Source organism: Zootoca vivipara, chromosome 6 (genome assembly GCF_963506605.1).
Source record: "Zootoca vivipara chromosome 6, rZooViv1.1, whole genome shotgun sequence".
Lineage (NCBI taxonomy): Eukaryota > Metazoa > Chordata > Lepidosauria > Squamata > Lacertidae > Zootoca > Zootoca vivipara.
Window position 1 is genome coordinate 8,946,405 of NC_083281.1, and position 19,941 is coordinate 8,966,345.

The following is a 19,941-nucleotide window of genomic DNA, read 5'->3' on the forward strand; positions in this document are numbered from 1 at the left end:
CAACTGGAACACTGTGTCCAGTTCTGGGCAGAAGAACTGAAGGGGTTATTGGCAAGCTGGAAGGTGTGCAGAGGAGGGTGACCAAGATGATCAAGGCTCTGGAAACCAAGCCTTATGAGGAACGGTTGAAGGAGCTGGATATGTTCAGCTTGGAAAAGAGGAGACTGAGAGGAGACACGATAGCCAGCTTCAAATATCTGAAGGACTATCCCATGGAAGATGGAGCCAGCTTGTTATCTCCTGTTCCGGAGGCTAGGACCTGAATCAGTGGATTAAATTACAGTATGAGAAAGGAGATTCTGACTCAACATTAGGGAGGATATTCTGATGTTTAACAGCCATTCGACAGTAGAACGGACGTCCCTCAGATGGTGATGGACTCTCCTTCCTTGGAGGTTTTTAAGCAGAGGCTGGATGGCCACCACTCCTGGGCAACCTAGTAGAAACTCCAGCATTGCAGGGGGTTGGACTAGATGACCCTTGGGTACATTCCAACGCTACAATTCTACGATTCTCCCCATTCACGAGAGTTTCAGAAACACCCTATGCTGCCAAGTTTCCCTCAGGCTCCCCTTGCCAACTTGGGGAGTGCGGGGGAAGCATTCTAACCCCAAACCACTGCAATTCCTCCTTTTGATTCCGGTACCAGCCCCTACCCCCAAGGGTTGGTATGATTGCGGGAATCTGGCTTTAACCACCTATCTGTTTCTCGTACTACTTTCTGCATTTTGGTGCAAGGGAGAGAGTCCGCCCCTCCCCTCTCTCTCCGTCCCCCCAACCCCACATTTTGCTCAAAGTCAAAGCAGCTTTCCGGGAAATCAAGCTGTTGACCGAGGCCATATTTTCTGGCTTTGAAAGAGAGAGATCTTAGGGGAGAGAGTTCTCATCTAGCGTTTCAAATCCCTTGAAATCTCCTTAATCTTGTTATTGCAAAGAATTCAAGCTTCTCTCTCTCTCTCTCCACCCCCCCCCTTCACTCTTTCTACGAGCCGGATCATTTGACGGACGAAATCGGCCAAACATCTGCTGCATAGACCAGAGGCCTCCCCTGCTGCCGCTGAAGTAATTGCAGTTCAACAGAAGAGGCATACTGTTGCTGCTTGCTTCTTTAAACAAAAAGCAAAAAACAACTCAGGTGCTTAGTAAAAAAAAAAACCCGCTGGGATCCGGAGAGGATTACAGTCTCCTGGAAATTCTTCTGCAGCTGGGTTCCAGCTGAGGAGTTAATGGTCGTGGGTTGTTCGTTTTTTTGCTCCCACAGTCGTGGAATGCCTAAAAGACACCCACATTTAAAGCACAACATGCGCCTCCCCCTCTCGCACAAAGGCTGGGAACCATAGTTTGCACAGGGCGCTGGGAGGGGGGTAAACAACAGTTCTCAGGATGCCCGGAGAGGACAAACGTTGTCTCTGCTTCTGAGATGGGAAGCAGCACCTAGCATATTTCCTATACATCGGGGGTGGGGAATATTTTCTCAGCCCGGGGGGGGGGGCTGCAATCCCTAACAGAAAACCTAATGTGCTCTCCCTAGGTGGGGAGAAGATGCAGGGGGAAGGCCGCAACCTCCCCCCCCCCCGCTCAACCCCACTTCCACACACAAAAGACCCTGGAGCCACTCCTGGGAAACAGCCGATTGTGCTGGCTGTTTGAAGGTGGCCCTGAATTCTCTGGAACTGGCATACAAATGGGGGAGATGGGGGAAAATTAACTATCGTAATATATAAATGCAAACTGCTATACCGATAAACACATGGGAGGGTTGCCTCCAACTGAGTTCCACTCCAGAGTAAACCCATTGAACCCAAGTTAGCCAAGACCTTTAACTGCAATGGGTCTACTCTGAGTAGGGCTGCAACCTCGCCTGCTCATGAATATGCCCAATTGCAAGACATAATCCCAAGGGAAGTGAGGTTAGGATTGCAGCCCAAGTCGTAAATTAGCAGTGTCCGTTAATGTACGTGGGTTTACTCAGAGTAGGATTTAGTTAGGTGCAAACCAAGGAAGTGAATGGAAGTGACTTTCTTAGGCCCACACCACACGCCGATTCCAATGTTAGTGGTACCCACGGAGATTAATGGACCAAAGGCAATTCATTCCAATGGGAATGTCACTGGATACAACCTAGTGGGTCTACTCTTGAGCAGAATTCAAGTTGGATACAACCATACCTGCCAAGTTCCGGAGGTAAAGATCCGGGATCGGCAGCGCGCGCATGACCGGAAGTTGCGTGACGCAACTTCCGGTGGCGCTTCGCCCTTCTATGGGCACCAGAAAATGGCGGCGCCGGCGCCGGAAGTCGCTTCCGCGCATTACCGGAAACACGTAAAAGCGACTTCCGGCGCCGGCGTCGCCATTTTCTGGTGCCCATAAAAGGGCAAAGCGCAACCGGAAGTCGCGTCACGCAACTTCCGGTCATCCGCGGAAGCAACTTCCGGCGCCGCCATTTTCTGGTGCCCATAGAAGGGCAAAGCGGCACCAGAAAAATGGCCGCCGGGCCGAAGTCGATTTAAGGGACAATACCGGGATTTTAACCTAAACGGGAGACCGCCGGGAAACGGTAAGAAAAAAGGAGTTTTCCCGGCAGATACGGGATACTTGGCAGCTATGGATACAACCCACAGGCTGCAGTCCTATAGGAGTAAATCCCATTGAACTCAACTGTGCTTACTTCTGCGAAGCTTATGCGCAGGACTGCAGCGAAACGAAACACACGGATTCAGTCGCAATTTCGACCGTTTTGCAAAAAGCCTTTTTGTTTCGAGAACTGTAAAACTGGAAGCACGGTTTGGAGATGAGACAAGCAGCACAAGGGACGCAACGGCAAAAGCCACAGATATGCAGAGAGGGGCAGGGTGAGAATGAACATGGGAGGAGGAAAGTGCAAACAGAAGGAAAACGGAAATATATATATTTGGGGGGGTGGGGAAGGTCGGGTGGCGCTGAGAGGAAGAGGGGAGGGGGACACAACCAATGAAACGGACAGGAACGAAAACACACAGGAACTAACTTTCAAGGTCAAACTCAGGGTCACTGAGGGGACTGCTCAGCCCAGAATCTGCAGAAAACAGGAAAACAAAAAACAAAACAAAAAAACAAAACAAAAACAAAATATATAGACTTTTATAAAAAAGGAAAAAACACTACTCAACCAAGAAAACAGAAAACAGAAAAAAAGCAACACAAAATTCGAGAGGAAATGAAAGGTGTTTGCTTCTTCTTTCCCCTCTCCCTCCGCCTCCCCACTTTTTTCTCCTTTTCGCAATGGGTTGGGGCTTTGTCTGTTTTTCGGTCACCACGTTCTTGGGTGTGTGCATGGGGGGAGGGGGGGCAGGACTTAAAACAAAAGAGCTGCTTTGTTTTATCCAGAATCTTATCCCACCTTAAGCCCCTTCGCCTCCCCCACCTACCAAAAAAAGCGGCTGAGCAAGGCCCTTGCAACGAAAAAACAATTGAATGCATATCTTGATGTCAAGGAAACACTGAAGAAAATTTGGAGGAGGCGACCCCCGCCCACTCTCCACTCTCCCGCCCCAACCACCAAAGTCTCTTTACATGTTAAGTTTTGCATTAAAAGTTAGGCATGGGCAAATCCGTTACTTTCTCCACTTCCTCCTGTTCAGCTCTCCACTTCGGTTTGCATAAAGAAAACCTCAATATAAAAACCATCAGCGTTTAAATGCATGTGCACTTTTCGCAATGCAATCTCCCCATAAGCAACACACCCTTTTGTACTGTCGTTTTCTTTAACGCATGCATTTCGTTTTTTTTTATTTTAATGACACTTCCCCCTGATATCAGGCAACTTTGGGGTGAAGAACTACAGTGAAAAATTTGGAGGAAGAGTGAACTGCAAAGGACGGCCATCTTTTTCCGGTTCTCAGGCTGTTTTGGAAAGTTTGGATTAGTAAGGGCTGCCTTTAAAGATGAACAGGACTGAATCCACGACTGAATCTGCTTCAACCCATGGCTGAAAACTATGGCCAGAAAAGCCACCTCGATTGGACTGCCACCATCCCTCTTGTATCATCTGGGCCTTTGAATCCCACCTTTGAATCCCACCTTTGAATCCCTAAGACAAAGGCTTTGGGACATTTCACAAAGTGACCTGTGATCTCGATCTCATGTAATCTGTGGCCCGGTAGCAGCAGGAATCCAATATGGGTACGACTTTCAGATATCCTCATATCTTAGGAACCTGTCTGTACCAACCTATCAGTGTTTATTTACCAAAGCCAGACTAAATGTATTTCCATCGGAAGTGCTAAATGGCATTCTGAGAGGCATCCCTTATCAGAATAGGCTTTTGTTTATGTTCTCAGGATGTCGATGGTATGAAGCATATCTTACTGCTCAAACCCTCACTGGCAAATCTGCCGGGAAAATCTGAAGCCTCCCATATTAAATATCTTTTGGATGACAGGTCTAATGATATTATACTGGCTGTGGCAAAGTTTCTTTCGGAAGTTAAAAGAAACAAAGATCATCATGCTCGAGACATAACAAAACGACTGCCTCGGTTTCTCTCTCTTTTGTAGTAGGCTGTCTTAACTGTATTTTGTTCTGAAATTGTTCTATGGGTCTTTGGAACACAATAAAGATTTATACGATACGATACTATGTTACAGTCATACCTCATGATACGGCTGCTTCATGTTGCGTCTTTTCAGGTTACGGACGCGCCAAACCCGTAAGTCCCGGAGCGGGTTACTTCTGGGTTTGGTGCGTCCGTAACCTGCGCGGATGCGCAGAAGCGCTAAATTGCACTTTGTGTATCTGCAGAAGCACCACATTGCATCACACGCATGCGCAGATGCAGCGCTTCATGTTGCGGCCTTTTCATGTTGCGAACGGGCTGCCGAAACGGATCCCGTACGCAACATGAGGTACCACTGTATATTATATTATATTATATTATATTATATTAATCTGAATCCCCTCCCTCCAACATTTGAGAGGGAAATACCAGTTCCTCTTGCTCTCTGATTTCTTCTCCCCCAGTGATCCTGCCAACATCACCAGCGGATGTGGCAATGATTCTTTTTCGTCCCTGGTACCACCTGTTTGCTCATTGTGCAGAAAGCCGCAATGGAGATAGAACCCTCTCCATAATAATAATAATAAATACCCTGCCCATCTGACTGGGATGCCCCAGCCACTGTAGGCAGCTCTTAACAAATATAAAAGCCAACCAGGTTGGGGGGCATCGTTGCCTCCTGTGGGAGGGAGTTCCAGAGATTAACTATGCACTGCATTAATGAAAAAGTGCTTCTGTCCTTTGGTTTGGCCAAAGCGAGGAGGAACATGCAAGCAGGCTGCAAAGGGGAAGAAGAGGAGAAGAAGAAGAAGAGGAGGAGGAGGAGGAGGAGGAGGAGGAGAGTTTGGACTTGATATCCTGCCTTTCCTGCGCTTAAGGAGTCTCAAAGTGGCTAACATTCTCCTTTCCCTTCCTCCCCCACAGCAAACACTCTGTGAGGTGAGTGAGGCTGAGAGACTTCAGAGAAGTGTGACTAGCCCAAGGTCACCCAGCAGCTGCATGTCGAGGAGTAGGGAAGCGAACTTGGTTCACCAGATTACGAGTCCACCGCTCTTAACCACTACACCACTGTTGGCTCTCGAAGCAGGAGAAGCAGTTCCAGGTTGGACACCAGATTCCTCACCAGATGCCCAGAGATAACAAACGTCAACACATAGCCCTGTTCTCTGCTTCTGAGATGAGACGCGGCACCTGGCAGCTTTTCTATATGTCAGGGGTGGAGAGCCTTTTCTCAGCTTGGGGGGTGGCTGCCTCACATGCCATAAAGGCAAAATAATAATAATAATAATAATTCTATTATTTGTACCCTGCCCATCTGACTGGGTTTCCCCAGCCCTGCTTCTTGGGGCTGCATGCTTTCAGTGGGCAGGCAAACGAGGGGGAGGAGCAATGGATGCAACCCCATTGCCATAGGATTGTGGGTTGGAAGGGACACCCACGGTCATCTAGCCCAACCCCGTGCAATGCAGCAGGCTGCAACCCAGCCATGCAAAGAAAGCCTCAGGCGTTCCTACACAAGCTGCAGGGCAAAGCAAGAAAGTACATCCCGGGTTTGATTTGGGCAAAAGCGGCCGCTGGGTTGATTCCTGCAGGTGAGACACAAATGCCTGGAAGGCCACATAACAGCCTGTGGAATTAATTGATATTCCTTACGACTGTTATGCATGTACGTGTGAGCACACCTTCAAGCGAGTGAGGGTGTGGTATGTATGCACATTGAAAGCAAAACCCCAAACAAAACAACACAGGACCATTCCTAACCACACGCAGCACCCGGAAACCATGGAAAAAGCCAGGGTGAAAAAGTTTTTTGTTTTTGTTTTGACAAACAAAATCACTGGAAAAAACAGATAAAACCACATATTCTCTCCATTCTGGAGCTAGGCTTTTAAAACTCCCTTCCTCCTGATCTCCTGCTGAGTTCAGAGGCCTGGGGCTCTTAGAAATAAGAACTAGTTATCCACAGAATTGCAGAGTCGGAAGGGACCCTGAGGATCATCTAGCCCAACCCCAAAGGGTGCTTTTCCTTGACCCCCCCCCCTGCCTACAGTCTGATGCTGTTCCTCCCAGAATCCTCTTTGAGTCCTGGGGTGGGCCAGAGGATTCTGGAATCCTGGTCTGGATTAAATAACGGATCTTTCCATAGACAATACAACCCTTGGTTTCCCCCTTACCAGACCCCTCTCCTTCCAATTTGCTCGACTAAACCCAAAAATTTCTGGGAGGCGTTTTGGGCACTTTTTCTGGGTTCTCCATTTCCTGTTTCAGGACTGGGGAACCACCTAAAACACACCCACCTGGCAATCAACTGGCATCACTTGGGAAACGTCAGCTGATGGGCAAGGGAAAGGCTAAACTCCAGCTCCCATCGTCCTTGACCGTTGCCTATGCTGGCTGGGAAATATGGGAGCTGTAGTCCATCAACAAGGCTGAAGAAAAGTGGCCGTATCCTTCAACCTTGGGTCTCCAGAGGCTGCCGAGTTACAACTGCCATCACCATCGGCCAGCTTAGCCAACGCTCCAGGATGATGGGATTTGTATTCCAGCAACACATGGGAACCGAAGGAGCTATAAAGTCCCAATATCTTATCTATAGACATAATACACACATGTTTTGCATTCTTTCATTATTATTACAATAATTATTACAATTATTACAATTTATTGCAGGCTGTTTCTAATTCAGCAGTTGACCCAGCTAAGGGATGATGGGAATTGTAGTCCGACTCATAGAATCATAGAGTTGGAAGAGACCACAAGGGCCATCCAGTCCAACCCCCTGCCAAGCAGGAAACACCATCAAAGCATTCCTGACAGATGGCTGTCAATACTCTGCTTAAAGACCTCCAAAGAAGGAGACTCCACCACACTCCTTGGTAGCAAATTCCACTGCCGAACAGCTCTTACTGTCAGGACTCGAGACTGAAGAACACTGAATTAGTAATAAACAGCAGCAGCAGCAACAATTCAGTGCAAAACCTGTGTAATATATTTAGCCAGATATAAAGAAACCTTGGTGTCCTTCAGTTTTTGTGTCCTTCAGCTTTGGGTTCCCAAATGAATCTGGACTACAACCCCCATCATCCTGGAGCATTGGCTAATCTGTTTGATGACAATGGGAATCAGAGAATCATGGAATTGCAGAACTGGAAGGGACCCCAATGGTAGTCTAGAACCTCAGCTAAAGCGTGCCTGGCAGATGGCCATCCAACCTCTGCTTAGAAACCTCCAAGGAAGGAGGCAAAACATGAACCTGCTCTGAAGCCAGGGGTAAGAATGTGCCAATAACATCAGTTACAACAATAGCACAAATAATAGTAGCAGTAATAATAACAGCTGATCTAATTGTTATCAAAATCCTGATATAAAATTAATTAACTTTTCAGTCCTCCTTATGAGGTTGATTTCCCTTTAAGGGAACTTATTAATTTTTATATCAATCCCACACAAATGAAAGTTGGATTCTGAACTATGAATCCTTTCTAAACTTGGGTGCGCTTGCACTAGTCCACCTTCTTTTGGCGTAATTTATTGTGCTCCCACAAATTTGGCATCACTAATTTTGAGTTCCACTAGGCAAATCGAGGGTGGGGGGGGGTACATCAAATCGCACCCACAGCCCATCCAGGCACTAGAATTCCCACCCAGGCAGCCCTGCCTTGCGCCCTGAGGTTCTGCCAAGCGTTCCCTGTACACTTTCAGACTTCGCTGTTTGGTCATGAGGACTAGCACCTCGCCTTTAAAAAGCGAAACTAATAAATGAATTTTTGCATTTTTTTGTTTGTTCACTTCTGCATGGAGCGGTGCTGCCTAAACTTACCTACCTAAATCCAGAAATCTTTGTTTTAAAAACAAAACAAAACCAGAAAAGAAAATAAGTCATTAGAAGTCAAAAGGCAAGCTCACATATCGGCAGAAAGCACAGATAAAACATAATTGTTGAGCACCAGGAAAGCCAACAGCCCTTACTTACTTCCCCGGGAAAAAAAGGAAAGTATCAGTCAGAGCACCAGGCAGAGAAACGTATGGGATTTCCCCCTTGTGTTGCTCAATAAGGACTAGGAACTTGCTTTTTTAAAATTAAAAAAAGAGAGAAAAGGAACAGAAAGCAGAGCTTCTCTGGATCCTGTGGCCACCATCCCATTCTGCAGCTTTTCAGCGATCGTCAAATATCGCGGACGCAAACTGCCCTGACAAAGGTCAGCCATGATTTGCCGCCCGTTGCCAGAGGTCTCCCTAGCAGGCAAACATGCCACTGCTTCTTCCGCCCCACACGACCTGGGCATTTCCTCCTCCTACCTGAGATGTTGCTTGGCGACGGCAGCCGTTGCAAAGGCTGCAGGTATAGTTTGGCCGCACACTCTGGCTGGCAGCAACCAAGCCGGGTCGGTCTTTCTTCGAGTGAAGTTTCAGGGGGTGGGGGGAGATTCCGGGGGTGCTGGTGGCGTGCGGCCTGTTTACCTGGGGTCTGGAAGTTGATCCGCCTCATCTCGACAGGGTCCTTGGGGTGGTGGGGAGTGATCTCCGCGTTGTTCAGCATGCACTTGATGCGCGGCTCAGAGTCTTTTCGTTTGCTGAAGAGCAGGAGGAAGAAGAAGAAGAAGAGAGAGAGAGAGAGAGAGAGAGAGCACAGATAAAAGACAAGGCTTCAAGGAGTTGTGTGTAGAGCTGCACCTCTGCAGTGTTGGGGACCCCCTGGTGGCCCCCTCCAAATGTTGTCGAGCTCCAGCTCCCAGGAGTCATAGCAGCCAATAGTCTGGGATGATGGGAGTCAAGAGTCCAGCAACATTTGGGCCGAGGAAGGGGGAAGCCCCCTCCCCAACTTGGCTTACGCTACGCTTAAATGAAAAACAACAACAACGCAAAACTGCACATTACGGTTCCCAAACAGACTCCCCAAAGCAGTGGCAAATTTATTCTGACAAATCTGAGCAGGGCAAAGCGGATCTCATGAGGCAGGGAGTTCCACCGTCTAGATGCATTCTCCGGTGTTTCCCACAGCCGAGGGAACGGGCGTTAAAACTGGAAGCATGCTTGGCTTTGCTAAGTTATGGCTGCTGAATGTCAGGGTGGTCAGGGAGGCAGGATAATCCACAGGTCAGAATGAAGACTCGAGACTCAACGTGAAGTCACCTTTTTTTATTACAGTATTGAGAAAAGGAAAATGCAGCAGAGTTCACCTAGGCTCAACATTGAAGATGCTGCTGGGACCGGCATCTCCTCCAAGCGGACAAAAACTACGGCGAGGAGGAGGAGGAATCCCTGCTCTCGGATTCTCTGGTCTATTGGTCAGCAACATGCAAGGCTCTTTGTGATCTGGGAGTCCCCAGGCTCTTCCCCTACCCAGGACCTGTGGTTAAGACCATAATAAAAGCCTGCTGGATCAGACCAGGGGCCCACGAAGCTGTTACCCTCAAACCCCTAAACGGGGCCAATACCATCTCATCCTCCTTGCTTATCCGCCGAGATCAGCCGGAATGTTTTTCCTTCATGGATGGAGAGGGAACAATGGAAAATATCACCTAGGAAGCAACACCTAGTCTGTGGAACTCCCTGCCTCATGAGATCCATTTTGTCCCATCCTTTGTGATTTTCTGCCACCAAGCTTTTTCTTGTTACAGGCGAACTTTACTCTTGCCTTTTCTGTTTCACTAAATGTATCCCCCCCTCCTTTTCCTAGCTTTTGTTAAGCAGTGATTATCTTTTAACGGCACGAGCTGGAATTTAGATGTTGTTTGCGTACTGGTTTTAATTGCCTTGTGAGCTTCCCTTGCGTGTTCTATTAAGGTTGGAAAAGTGGGATATAAACAATGCAAATAAATAAAGATGAACACCACCCAAACCTATCAGGGTTTTGTTGTTGTTTTTTTCCCCAAAGAAGAAAACAGCAGCATCAACATACCGTACAAAACGTCAAATCTATTGTTGGAAGCCAGCAAGAGTGCCAGCAATCCAATAGCCAGCCACCCGGAAAGTCCAAACTTTATTGACTCTAAAGCCTTGAGAAATGGCTTGTTCTCCCCTTGAGGTCTCCTGAACTAACTGCAAATCAACTTTTATGGGAGAAGCCTGAGCTCTAGTGCGAGAGGAGAAATATGTGACCCCCAAACCACTATAATTCAAGAGCCTAGGAGTGTTGCCTGAAAACTGCCCTCTCCAACTGCAACCTGTTTTTTGGACAGGTTCCAATATCATTCTCTTTGCGTTGTCCCCACTCTTTACTCGAGGGTTAAACCTTGTTGGCACTTTTAGGAACAGCAATGTTTCAGTAGCTCAGCTGCAGCTTAAAGTGCCACGTTTGTTTTACTGATTGCCTTTTGGTTCCTAAGGTCCTCCTGACTGCCACCTGAATCAGAGACCGGGAGCTTTTGAAAACTCTTACCTGTCTGGTTTGCTGTCCAGGGAAGCAGTAAAAAACAAAGGGGGGAAAAAGAGGAGGAAAAGATAAAGATGATGTTAGTAAGAGTCGCCCTTCACACCCCTTCACCAGGACTCTCAACCATCTGAATTGTGGGAATCTTTAAAACAGTGGGGTCATACACTCAGAATCACAGAGTGGTAGAGTTGGAAGGGTCCCCCAGGGGTCATCTAGTCCAACCCCCCTTTGCAATGCAGGAATATCAGCTAAAGCATCCAGGACAGATGGCCATCCAAGCTCAGCTTAAAAACCTCCAACGAAGGAGAGCTCACCTCCCAAGGGAGTCCGTTACACTGTTGACAGCTCTTACCGTCTGAAAGTTCTTCCTGATATTTATTCGGAATCTCCTTTCTTGCAACTTGAAGTACCCTCTCCAGAGCAGGAGGAAACAAGCTTCCTCCATCTTTCATGTGACAGCCCTTCAAATATTTGAAGATGACTATCCTATCTTCTCTTTCCCAGGCTAAACATACCCCAACTCTCTCAACTGCTCCTCCTAAGGCATAGTTTCCAGACCCTGGATCATCTCAGTCACCCTCCTCTGCACACCTTCCAGCTTGTCAACATCCTTCTTAAATGGTGGCGCCCAGAATTGGACACAGTATTCCAGGTGTGGTCTGATCGAGGCAGAATAGAGAGGGTATATTATTTCCCTTCATCTGGACGCTGCATATACTTCTGTTGACGCAGCCTAGGATAGCAGTAGCCTGTTTTGCTGCCGCATCACAAAGCTGGCTCACTTCCTTGGCTGGAGGTCATTCCTCTGCTTCGCCGCACTGACAGCAGCAAGAGTAAACCAGGATGGTTTGAAAAAGCCATCAAGGTGGGTGTGCCCTTGGGAGAGTCCCTGGCCCCTGGGACTCTCCCAAGGGCACACCCCTTGCTGGTCGGACATCCATATTATCCCTCACTGGAAATATGCCCTTGGACTCTGCTAATGCCTTCTGCATGCCTGGCCCGGGGGGGGGGGGGAGAGATGGATGCCTTTGCAAAGAGAGCTGGAGGAGGAAGTGTCCCGTCCCCCCCATCCACAGCGTGTTCAGAAGCTGAACAGCTTAGGGTGGAGTTACCCTGTTACGAGATAATGACAAGAGAACCAGAAGGGAGGGAGCAGCTAGTTGACTCATCACTTGAGAGTGTGGGGGACCCCCACCACCACCACGGACTCGGAGGTCCAAACGTATCAGAAAGCAAAGGAGTCAGAGGGAGGGAGAAGGAACTTCCCGTTGGCGCCCAAAATGCTGCGGAAGCCAGAAGGAGAATTTAGAGTAGCCAACTGCCCTCCTTGCAGAGAGCTGTGTATCTGTGTTGCAACATGATGCTGTAATAAAGGGACTATAAATATATCAACTGCTTTTTAATTCTCAGCTGTGAAGTTACTGAAGGGAGGGGAGGACTCTCCACGACTGACAAGGAGGGGGGGTTGTTGTTGCTGCTGCTGTGCCTGGGGGTCCTGCTTATGGGGCATCGAGTGGGCCGCTGTAAGGAGCAGATGCTGGGCTAGATGCTTTCGCCTGATCCGGCAACTTGTGCTTGGATCAGGGCCTCACATGGATACAATTCCTTCCCCCCAAAAAGTGATGAGCCTAGGCAGGCTTTTTCCTTTGAAGTTCCTTTTCTTGTTCCTTCAGATACAGTGGGACCTCGACTTACGAGCTTTTTCGAGTTACGAGCGGAAAAAGTGGCCACGCACTTACAATTTTCTCAACATCCGAACGGAAAACCCGTTCGCGGCTAGATGCGGTTTCCTCGACTTACAAATCTTTCCGTTTCCAATGCATTCCTATGGGAAACTTGACTTATGAAGTTTCCGACCTACGAGTGTGCATTCGGAACGGATTAAATTCGTAAGTCGAGGTCCCACTGTACCTCAAGGGATGCCGCAAGGAAGGTGGAGCAAGCTTGTTTTCTGCTGCTGCTCCTCCGGAGGGCAAGACCCGAACCGATGGATTCAAATGAAAATAAAGGAGGTTCCGACCAAACGTCGGGAAGAACTTTCTGATGGTAACAGCTGGTTGACAAGAGGAACCAAACGGGCTCCGAAGGTGGTGGAATCTCCTTCGCTGGGAGGTTTTTAAGCAGAGATTCTTCGGCTGCTGTTCCCGCAGTGCGGGGGGGTTAAATTAAGACGAACCTTTGGGGCACCTTCCAGCCCTACAATTCTACAATTCTGTGAAAGATGTCAGGATGGTCAGCAAGAAAGGTCCCATTGTCTGGGTCCAGGATGGTTTTTCAAATTGGATTCCAGGCTGTGTGTTGAGGTTCCTGCATTGCAGGGCGTTGGAGTAGATGGCCCGGTGTGTGTGTGTGTGTGTGTGTGCATGGTGTAGGGGAAAGGGCGGAGCTTGTAGCACCCTGACAAATGTCATGAGCCAAAGGTCAAATTCTGTGCGCAAGCAAAAATCTGTGCATGCTGCGATTTCAGGAATAAATCTTAAGTGCAGAGTGTGTGACTGACGCCTTGCAACAAATTGTCTCTGGTCATGGCAGCTAAAGGAATACCTTACCCCCCCCCCAACAACCTCCCACATTTATTTATTTATTCACTGATTTGATTTATATCCCATGTTTCCTCCAAGGAGCTCAGAGAGTGGCAAGTACATAATCTCTGTGTTCCTTCGCTTTATCCTCACCACATCCCTGTGAGGTAGGCCAGGCTGAAAAAAAGAAATGGTCTGGTCCCCACGGTCACTCAGTGAGCTTCATGTGGCTGAGTGGGTGGGATTCGAACCCTGGTCTCCCAGGTCCTAGCCCAGGCACCCTCAAACTGCGGCCCTCCAGATGTTTTGGCCTACAGCTCCCATGATCCCTAGCTAACAGGACCAGTGGTCGGGGAAGATGGGAATTGTAGTCCAAAACATCTGGAGGGCCGAAGTTTGGGGATGCCTGTCCTAGCCCAATACTCTAACTCAGTGGTTGCTGAACTCTTTTTGAGCCACTGCCAGTCCTTGGTTCCAAACTCATCCCCAGTGCCTGGTACCCTATAAAAAAAAGCATTATTCAAAGTTTTGCACGCCCCCGCTAAGGAAGATAGTAACGCAATGGATTTCAAAACGTTCATGATTAAATGCACTCTGAGTTAAAAGTACAATGAAAACAGCTTAGTTTATTTAACTCCATAAAATAGATGAACTCAAGACTCTAGGGTTGGAAGGGACTTCTAGAGTTATCTAGTCCAACCCCCAGCCATGCAAGAATCGCAGCTAAATCACCTGCGATGAACCAGATGCAGCCGGTTCTCGTTTCGCTGTGTCCCCGCTTGCACCGTACATTCATGAGTGAGATGCCACATTAAACGTATTAAAGGTCACAGTCCTGGCTTCCCCCACCCCAAAGGATTCTAGGGGGTGTAGTTTGTTAAGGGTGAAGAGAATCGCTTGCAGATCATTCGCACGAATCTAGCAGAAGGAAGGAGCCATCTTGCGCCAGGTCCAAACCTCCTAGTCTTCTGCCAAAGATTTTGGTCTGCTCTCCAACACTTCAAAGGTTAGAGCGCTTTAACAGTCGACCCCTTTCCCCAGGGAACTCTGGGAATTGCAGTTCTGCGGGGTTGTCTCCCAACAGCTCTTGGCTCCTTTAGCAAACTACAGTTCCCAGGATTCATTGGCGGGAGGGGGGAGCCATTATTGGTTTTATCAGGGGTGCCCAAACTTTTTTCAAAAGAGGGCCAGATTTGGTGAAGTGAACATGTGTGAGGGCCGACCAAAGTTGTTGAGCTTTTTTAAGGATTTTACCCCAGGACATATACTGCCACGGGGGCCGGATTAAATTGACCAAGGGGCCGAATTAGGAAGGGACTTTGGACATGCCTGTTTTAAGTGATGGGATCCAGCTTCAAATGTATAGCAGTGCCTGGATATAGTGACCCCAGCTTTTGGGAAGACCGAGAGTTGTTTAGAAGACCTCCAGTGCCCCCTGCCTCCCAGTACACCCCCTCAAGATCACCCCACTGACCCACAGGGGGCAGTATCCCCCATTGCCCTAACCACTGCACCGCACAGCCAGCAGCATGGGGGTAAACAGACATGCTTTTGGAGGCGCAAAACGTGCATGCAAAACCCACTTACTTTTTGTAGAGGAGGATTGCGATGACGATGCAGATGATGAAGACCACGGCTAAGACCGGCCCAATCACCCAGATCAGTCCCTCCTCTCCGTCAATCTTTGGCTGTGGGTCCGGGTTGTCTATCTGGATCGGGTCAGAAAAGGGGCTGGCAGCGTATAACTGAGGGAGAGGGAGAGAAAACAAAGGAGAGCGAGGGAAGGGAATCAGTAACAGTTGCGCAGGCAACGGGAGATGGCATCTTACGAAAGGTGCCGAGGGGTGGAGTCGCTTAGAATCAAAACAGTTGGAAGGGGGACCCCTAGGGGTCCTCTGGTCCAGCCCCCAGCAGCAATGTAAGAATTGCAGTTAAATTAACAGTGGTGTTAAATGAACGCTGGTGGGCGTTCTGCAGGGGTCTGCGATGGCAAGTATACATTTGAAACTAAACAAAAAAACTTGCTGGAAAGGGTTCAAAGCTGGGTCGAAGCTTTTTTGTGCTTTTTAAAAAATGGATATTGATTTATTTATTAGTAGTTCTAGGCTGCTTTTCATTCAAATGAATCCCAAAGCAACTTACAAACAATACACTGTAGTAACAGAACAGAACCCATGCGGGTGGCGCTGTAGGTTAAACCACAGAGCCTAGGGCTTGCCGATCAGAAGGTCGGCGGTTCGAATCCCTGCGACGGGGTGAGCTCCCGTTGCTCGGTCCCAGCTCCTGCCAACCTAGCAGTTTGAAAGCACGTCAAAGTAGATAAATAGGTACCGCTACAGCGGGAAGGTAAACGGCGTTTCCGTGTGCTGCTCTGGTTCGCCAGAAGCGGCTTTGTCATGCTGGCCACATGACCTGGAAGCTGAACGCCGGCTCCCTCGGCCAATAATGCGAGATGAGCGCCACAGCCCCAGAGTTGGTCATGACTGGACCTAATGGTCAGGGGTCCCTTTACCTTTTAACAGAACAGAATGTACTGTGCAGACAATGCAGCATAAATCATAGAAACATTTGTAACGTCAGTGAAACAATCTGCTCTGTTGGTACCTGTATAAATATAGGGATTTATTATTATTATTATTATTGGCTTGCCACCCTATATCTGGCACTGGTGGGGTTTTCAAGACTAGGAGAGGAGCTTGTGCGATTCTGAACTTATTTCTATGGTTTATTGCTGTGGACCACAGCATCAGTGAGAAGGCAGACATTAAATTTAAAGCAGGAGACCCTCCGCGATGAACCATTCCCGAGCCCTGGTACCAACCTGCCCTCAAAACTATCCTAAAGGCGCTCAGGAAATGCCCCCACACCTTGCAAAGGTGGAGGCATGCAGATTTATTTGCCAAGTATACAGTCTACTTACCACTTGGACAGGAAGCCATGGAGACAAAAGTATGATAATGTAAAGGCAGGGGGAAGACAAATGACATGGCCAAGCTCAGTTAATCTCGACGATCGCAGCCTCTCACCCTTTCCTTAATTAAGCAACACACCAGAGTGGGAAGCAAACTGGCTTGGCTAGTTTTAGTCATTTTCTCGCTAGGAAATTAAAGAGTTCTTTCAAACTCTTAAATTGCAAGATGGATAAGGTGAGAGAAATGGGCAGGAAGCTCTGGAGGGAAGGCAGGAATTGCTCACCTCAAATTGCTCACCGCCTTCCCCACTAAGTAAGATGCTATTAGCAAGAAATATTATAAAACTCCCAGATTCTCGGTAGTTCGTTGGCTATCTTCCAATGAGGAATTCTCTCTTTCTGGGCGCTCTCAAGGAACAGCAAACACCTGCTCTGCTTTAAGGACGGGTATATTCTTCCCTTCCATTTCTTCCTCTTAGTGTGGGTCCTGATGGCAAAATGGTCACACCCATAGGCTTTTTTAAACAATAGTTAGGGGATCTTTCGCTCTTCAGATGTGTGTGTGTGTGTGTGTGTGTGTGTGTGTGTGTGTGTGTGTGTATTGTAGGAGTTGCTGCCTGCTTAAATTGTAATTTTGCTGTCCGAAGCAGCATTTATATATTCTATCACTTCTTTTTCATAGAATAAACCAAGCTTTCTTTACTCCTTTGGTCCAGGGGTCGGCAAATTTTTTAGCCGTGGGCTGGTCCACTGTCCCTCAGACGTTGTGGTGGGCCGGAGAAGTGGCAGCGGGGGGGGGGCTGGAAGAAGAGGTGAGGGGGGCAAGTAGTCCTCCTCTCCACCCCCCAGCCCAAACCCCAGTCCCTACCTTCCCAGGGGCTGCCGCCGCTTCTCATAGGTAGGCAGAACGAGCTCGTCCGCCCCGCTCTCTGGCCCACAGGAGCACCGGGGGGTGGCGGCAGAGGGAAGATGAGCGGCGAGAAAGGGCTGCCTCCGGAGAGGGGCTGCTTAAAATGGCTCAGCCCCCTTCCTCCTCTAGGCAGGGCGGGGAGAAGCCAGGAGGAGGGAGGGAGGAGGTGCTGCCATGGTGTGTGTGAGGGAAAGGGAATGGAATGGCGCAGAAAAGAAAATGGCGCAGCCTGAATGAACAGAATCCCCACGCCGATCCACGGACAGTCAGCAGGCCAGATCCTGAAGGCAATTGGGCCTGATCTGGCCTGCGGGCCTTAGTTTGCCGTCCCCTGCTTTGGTGGGAGAAATTCTTGCAGGCTTAAGGTTAAGTGTTAGCGTGTACAGTGGTGCCTCGCTAGACGAACGCCCTGTAAGACTAATTTTTCGCTTAACAAAGAGATTTTTCGAGCGGAGGTTGCCTCGCTAGACGAATTCGTTTTGTGAAAAATTCATATAGCGAATCACGGTTTCCCATAGGAATGCAATGAAATTCAATTAATGCGTTCCTATGGGCAAAATAATAATAATAATAATAATAATAATAATAATAATAATAATAATAATAATAATAAATTCAATGCATTCCTTTGGGATTCGCTAGACGAATTTTTCGTTATAAGAATTATATTCGTCTAGTGAGGCACCACGGTATGCATAACAAGCACACATTATAACTCCAGCAAAAGATCCCAATCCCTTCGTTGGTGTGTTTGTGAGGGCTTGGACATGCATGTGGGTTCAGACACTTACCGTTTTTTTGTTTGCAAAAATTATAGAATTCCTGCTAAATCTGTTGCTTTCTATGGAGGTGCGTTGCAGCCATCCAATTGCAAACTCCCCCTGCATTTACTGCTGAGTTGGCCAATCTGTCTCCCAAAGCGAGTAGGCTCAGAAATCGGAAGCAAACCGGAGAAGAACTTTGCAGGGGAAGGCAATGTCGTCAGGGTGCTATCCAAGCGACACTTTCATCTGTGCAAAGATTTCTTTTTGCCAAAAAGCAAACTTCCCCTTCTCCTCCCTGTGTCTACCTCTACACCCTCCCCAAATCTCCTTCTGCGGGGGTTTGGGAGGGAACCCAGAACAGAACTGTGTGGGGTAAGGAAAAGTCCTGTTGTGCAAAAAGAAACCCTTGCACTAAGATAAAAGTAAAGAACCCCTGGACGGTTAAGTCCAGTCAAAGGCGACTATGGGGTTGCGGCGCTCGTTTTGCTTTTCAGGCCAAGGGAGCCGGCGTTTGTCCGCAGACAGCTTTCCGGGTCCTGTGGCCAGCAGGACTAAACCGCTTCTGGCGGATTCGAACTTACATTGGATGCAGCGCGTCTGAGCCAAGAGAATCCAGGGCATTACGCGCAAAGCAAAATTCAGAAGCAGGAGAGGACTCACCGAATCGGATGCCCGCAGCACGGCCAGGACGAAAATGACGTACTTCTGACCGGGTTCCAAGGCTTTGTTCTCAAAGCCGTCGTGGCGCTTCATGTCCCCAAGGATGAAGTAGGAAGGCAGGGTGTTGAAGCGGGCGGCGATGTAGGGTTTGTGGAGGTCAAGCTGGCGGGAGTGGCGGAGGCTGCGGCGTTGCAGCCTGGAGATCTGAATCAACTGGGGAAGGGGACCACGGGGGGGGGGGAGGTTCAAATCAGTTACGCAAGGCACCACAGAGATTGAGAAGAAGGCAAGACAGAAGCCTCCAGGTGCCCAAAAGCATGATTACTGTCCTCCTTTATTAAACTATACCAGCCTCCCTCAAAGGAGGGACCTGGAGAACGGTCTCAGAAGAAAATATAAGGGTCTGGACATTGTTTACTGAGACCAACATATCCCCCACTCCTGCAGATATAAATCCTTCTTCACAGAGCTGGAAGGGAACCTGAGGATCATCTAGTCCCAACTCCGTGCAATGCAGGCATCTTTCACTCAACGTGGGGCTCGAACCCATGACCTTGAGATTTAAGAGTCTCGTGTTGACCTATCCCTCAGGGCCGCAGACCTTCCTAGCGGTGCAGCAATAAAACTGCTAGCACATTTGCAAAGCTAAGCAGGGCCTGGTGAGGTTTCCAATTGGATGGGTGACCCCATGCTGAGATTCCTATATTGCAGGGGGTTGGACTAGATGACCCTCGGGGGTCCCTTCCAACTTTACAATTCTTTGGACGAATCGGAGACCAAAGACCAAATATGCCCCTGGAAGAGGGCTTATATTTGAAAATGTGTTGGGCCTCCACACCGCTATGGAAATTCCTTCTAAGCCAGATGTGGGGGGCATTTTTGGGCCTCTGCTTGTTGCTGAACTACAACTCCCACCATCCTTGGCATCTGCCCATGTTGGCTGTGGCTGATGGGAGTTGTAGTTCTGCAGAATCCAGAGGGCAGAAGCTCCCCCTTGCCACCCCGCAACAACCTGTCCCAAACCATCCATCCCTGGGCTACTTAAAACTTCCCTATGGACCACATTCAAATCTTCTCCCTGCGGCAATGAGGACTGGAAACTTGTGAGTGCCCACAGCTAGAAACATGCAGGTTTTGAGGTGCGGTACCCTTTCTCCTCAAGCTCATGGGTAGCTTGAAAAAGTTTCTGCTGGGCTGCTTCTACCCACCGCAGGGCAGGGTGGGGAGTACAGGACAAACACAAGTTTGTAGGCTTCTGCAAACA

General features: G+C 48.6%; 1 protein-coding gene across 4 annotated transcripts in view; it reads right to left on the minus strand.

Annotated features, from left to right (window-relative positions):
- Positions 1 to 19,941, minus strand: part of PTPRS (protein tyrosine phosphatase receptor type S) — a 225,725-nt gene that overhangs the window by 34,984 nt on the left and 170,800 nt on the right. For 2 of the 4 annotated variants that reach the window (XM_060275383.1, XM_035118881.2), the window contains 4 exons: positions 18,678 to 18,890; positions 15,020 to 15,177; positions 8,996 to 9,108; positions 3,008 to 3,055 (listed from right to left, as the gene is read on the minus strand). In XM_060275383.1, the coding sequence (XP_060131366.1) occupies positions 3,008 to 3,055; positions 8,996 to 9,108; positions 15,020 to 15,177; positions 18,678 to 18,890 (532 nt within the window). The remainder of the gene's footprint in view (positions 1 to 3,007; positions 3,056 to 8,995; positions 9,109 to 15,019; positions 15,178 to 18,677; positions 18,891 to 19,941) is intronic. The other 2 variants (XM_035118880.2, XM_060275384.1) reach the window with 1 other exon arrangement.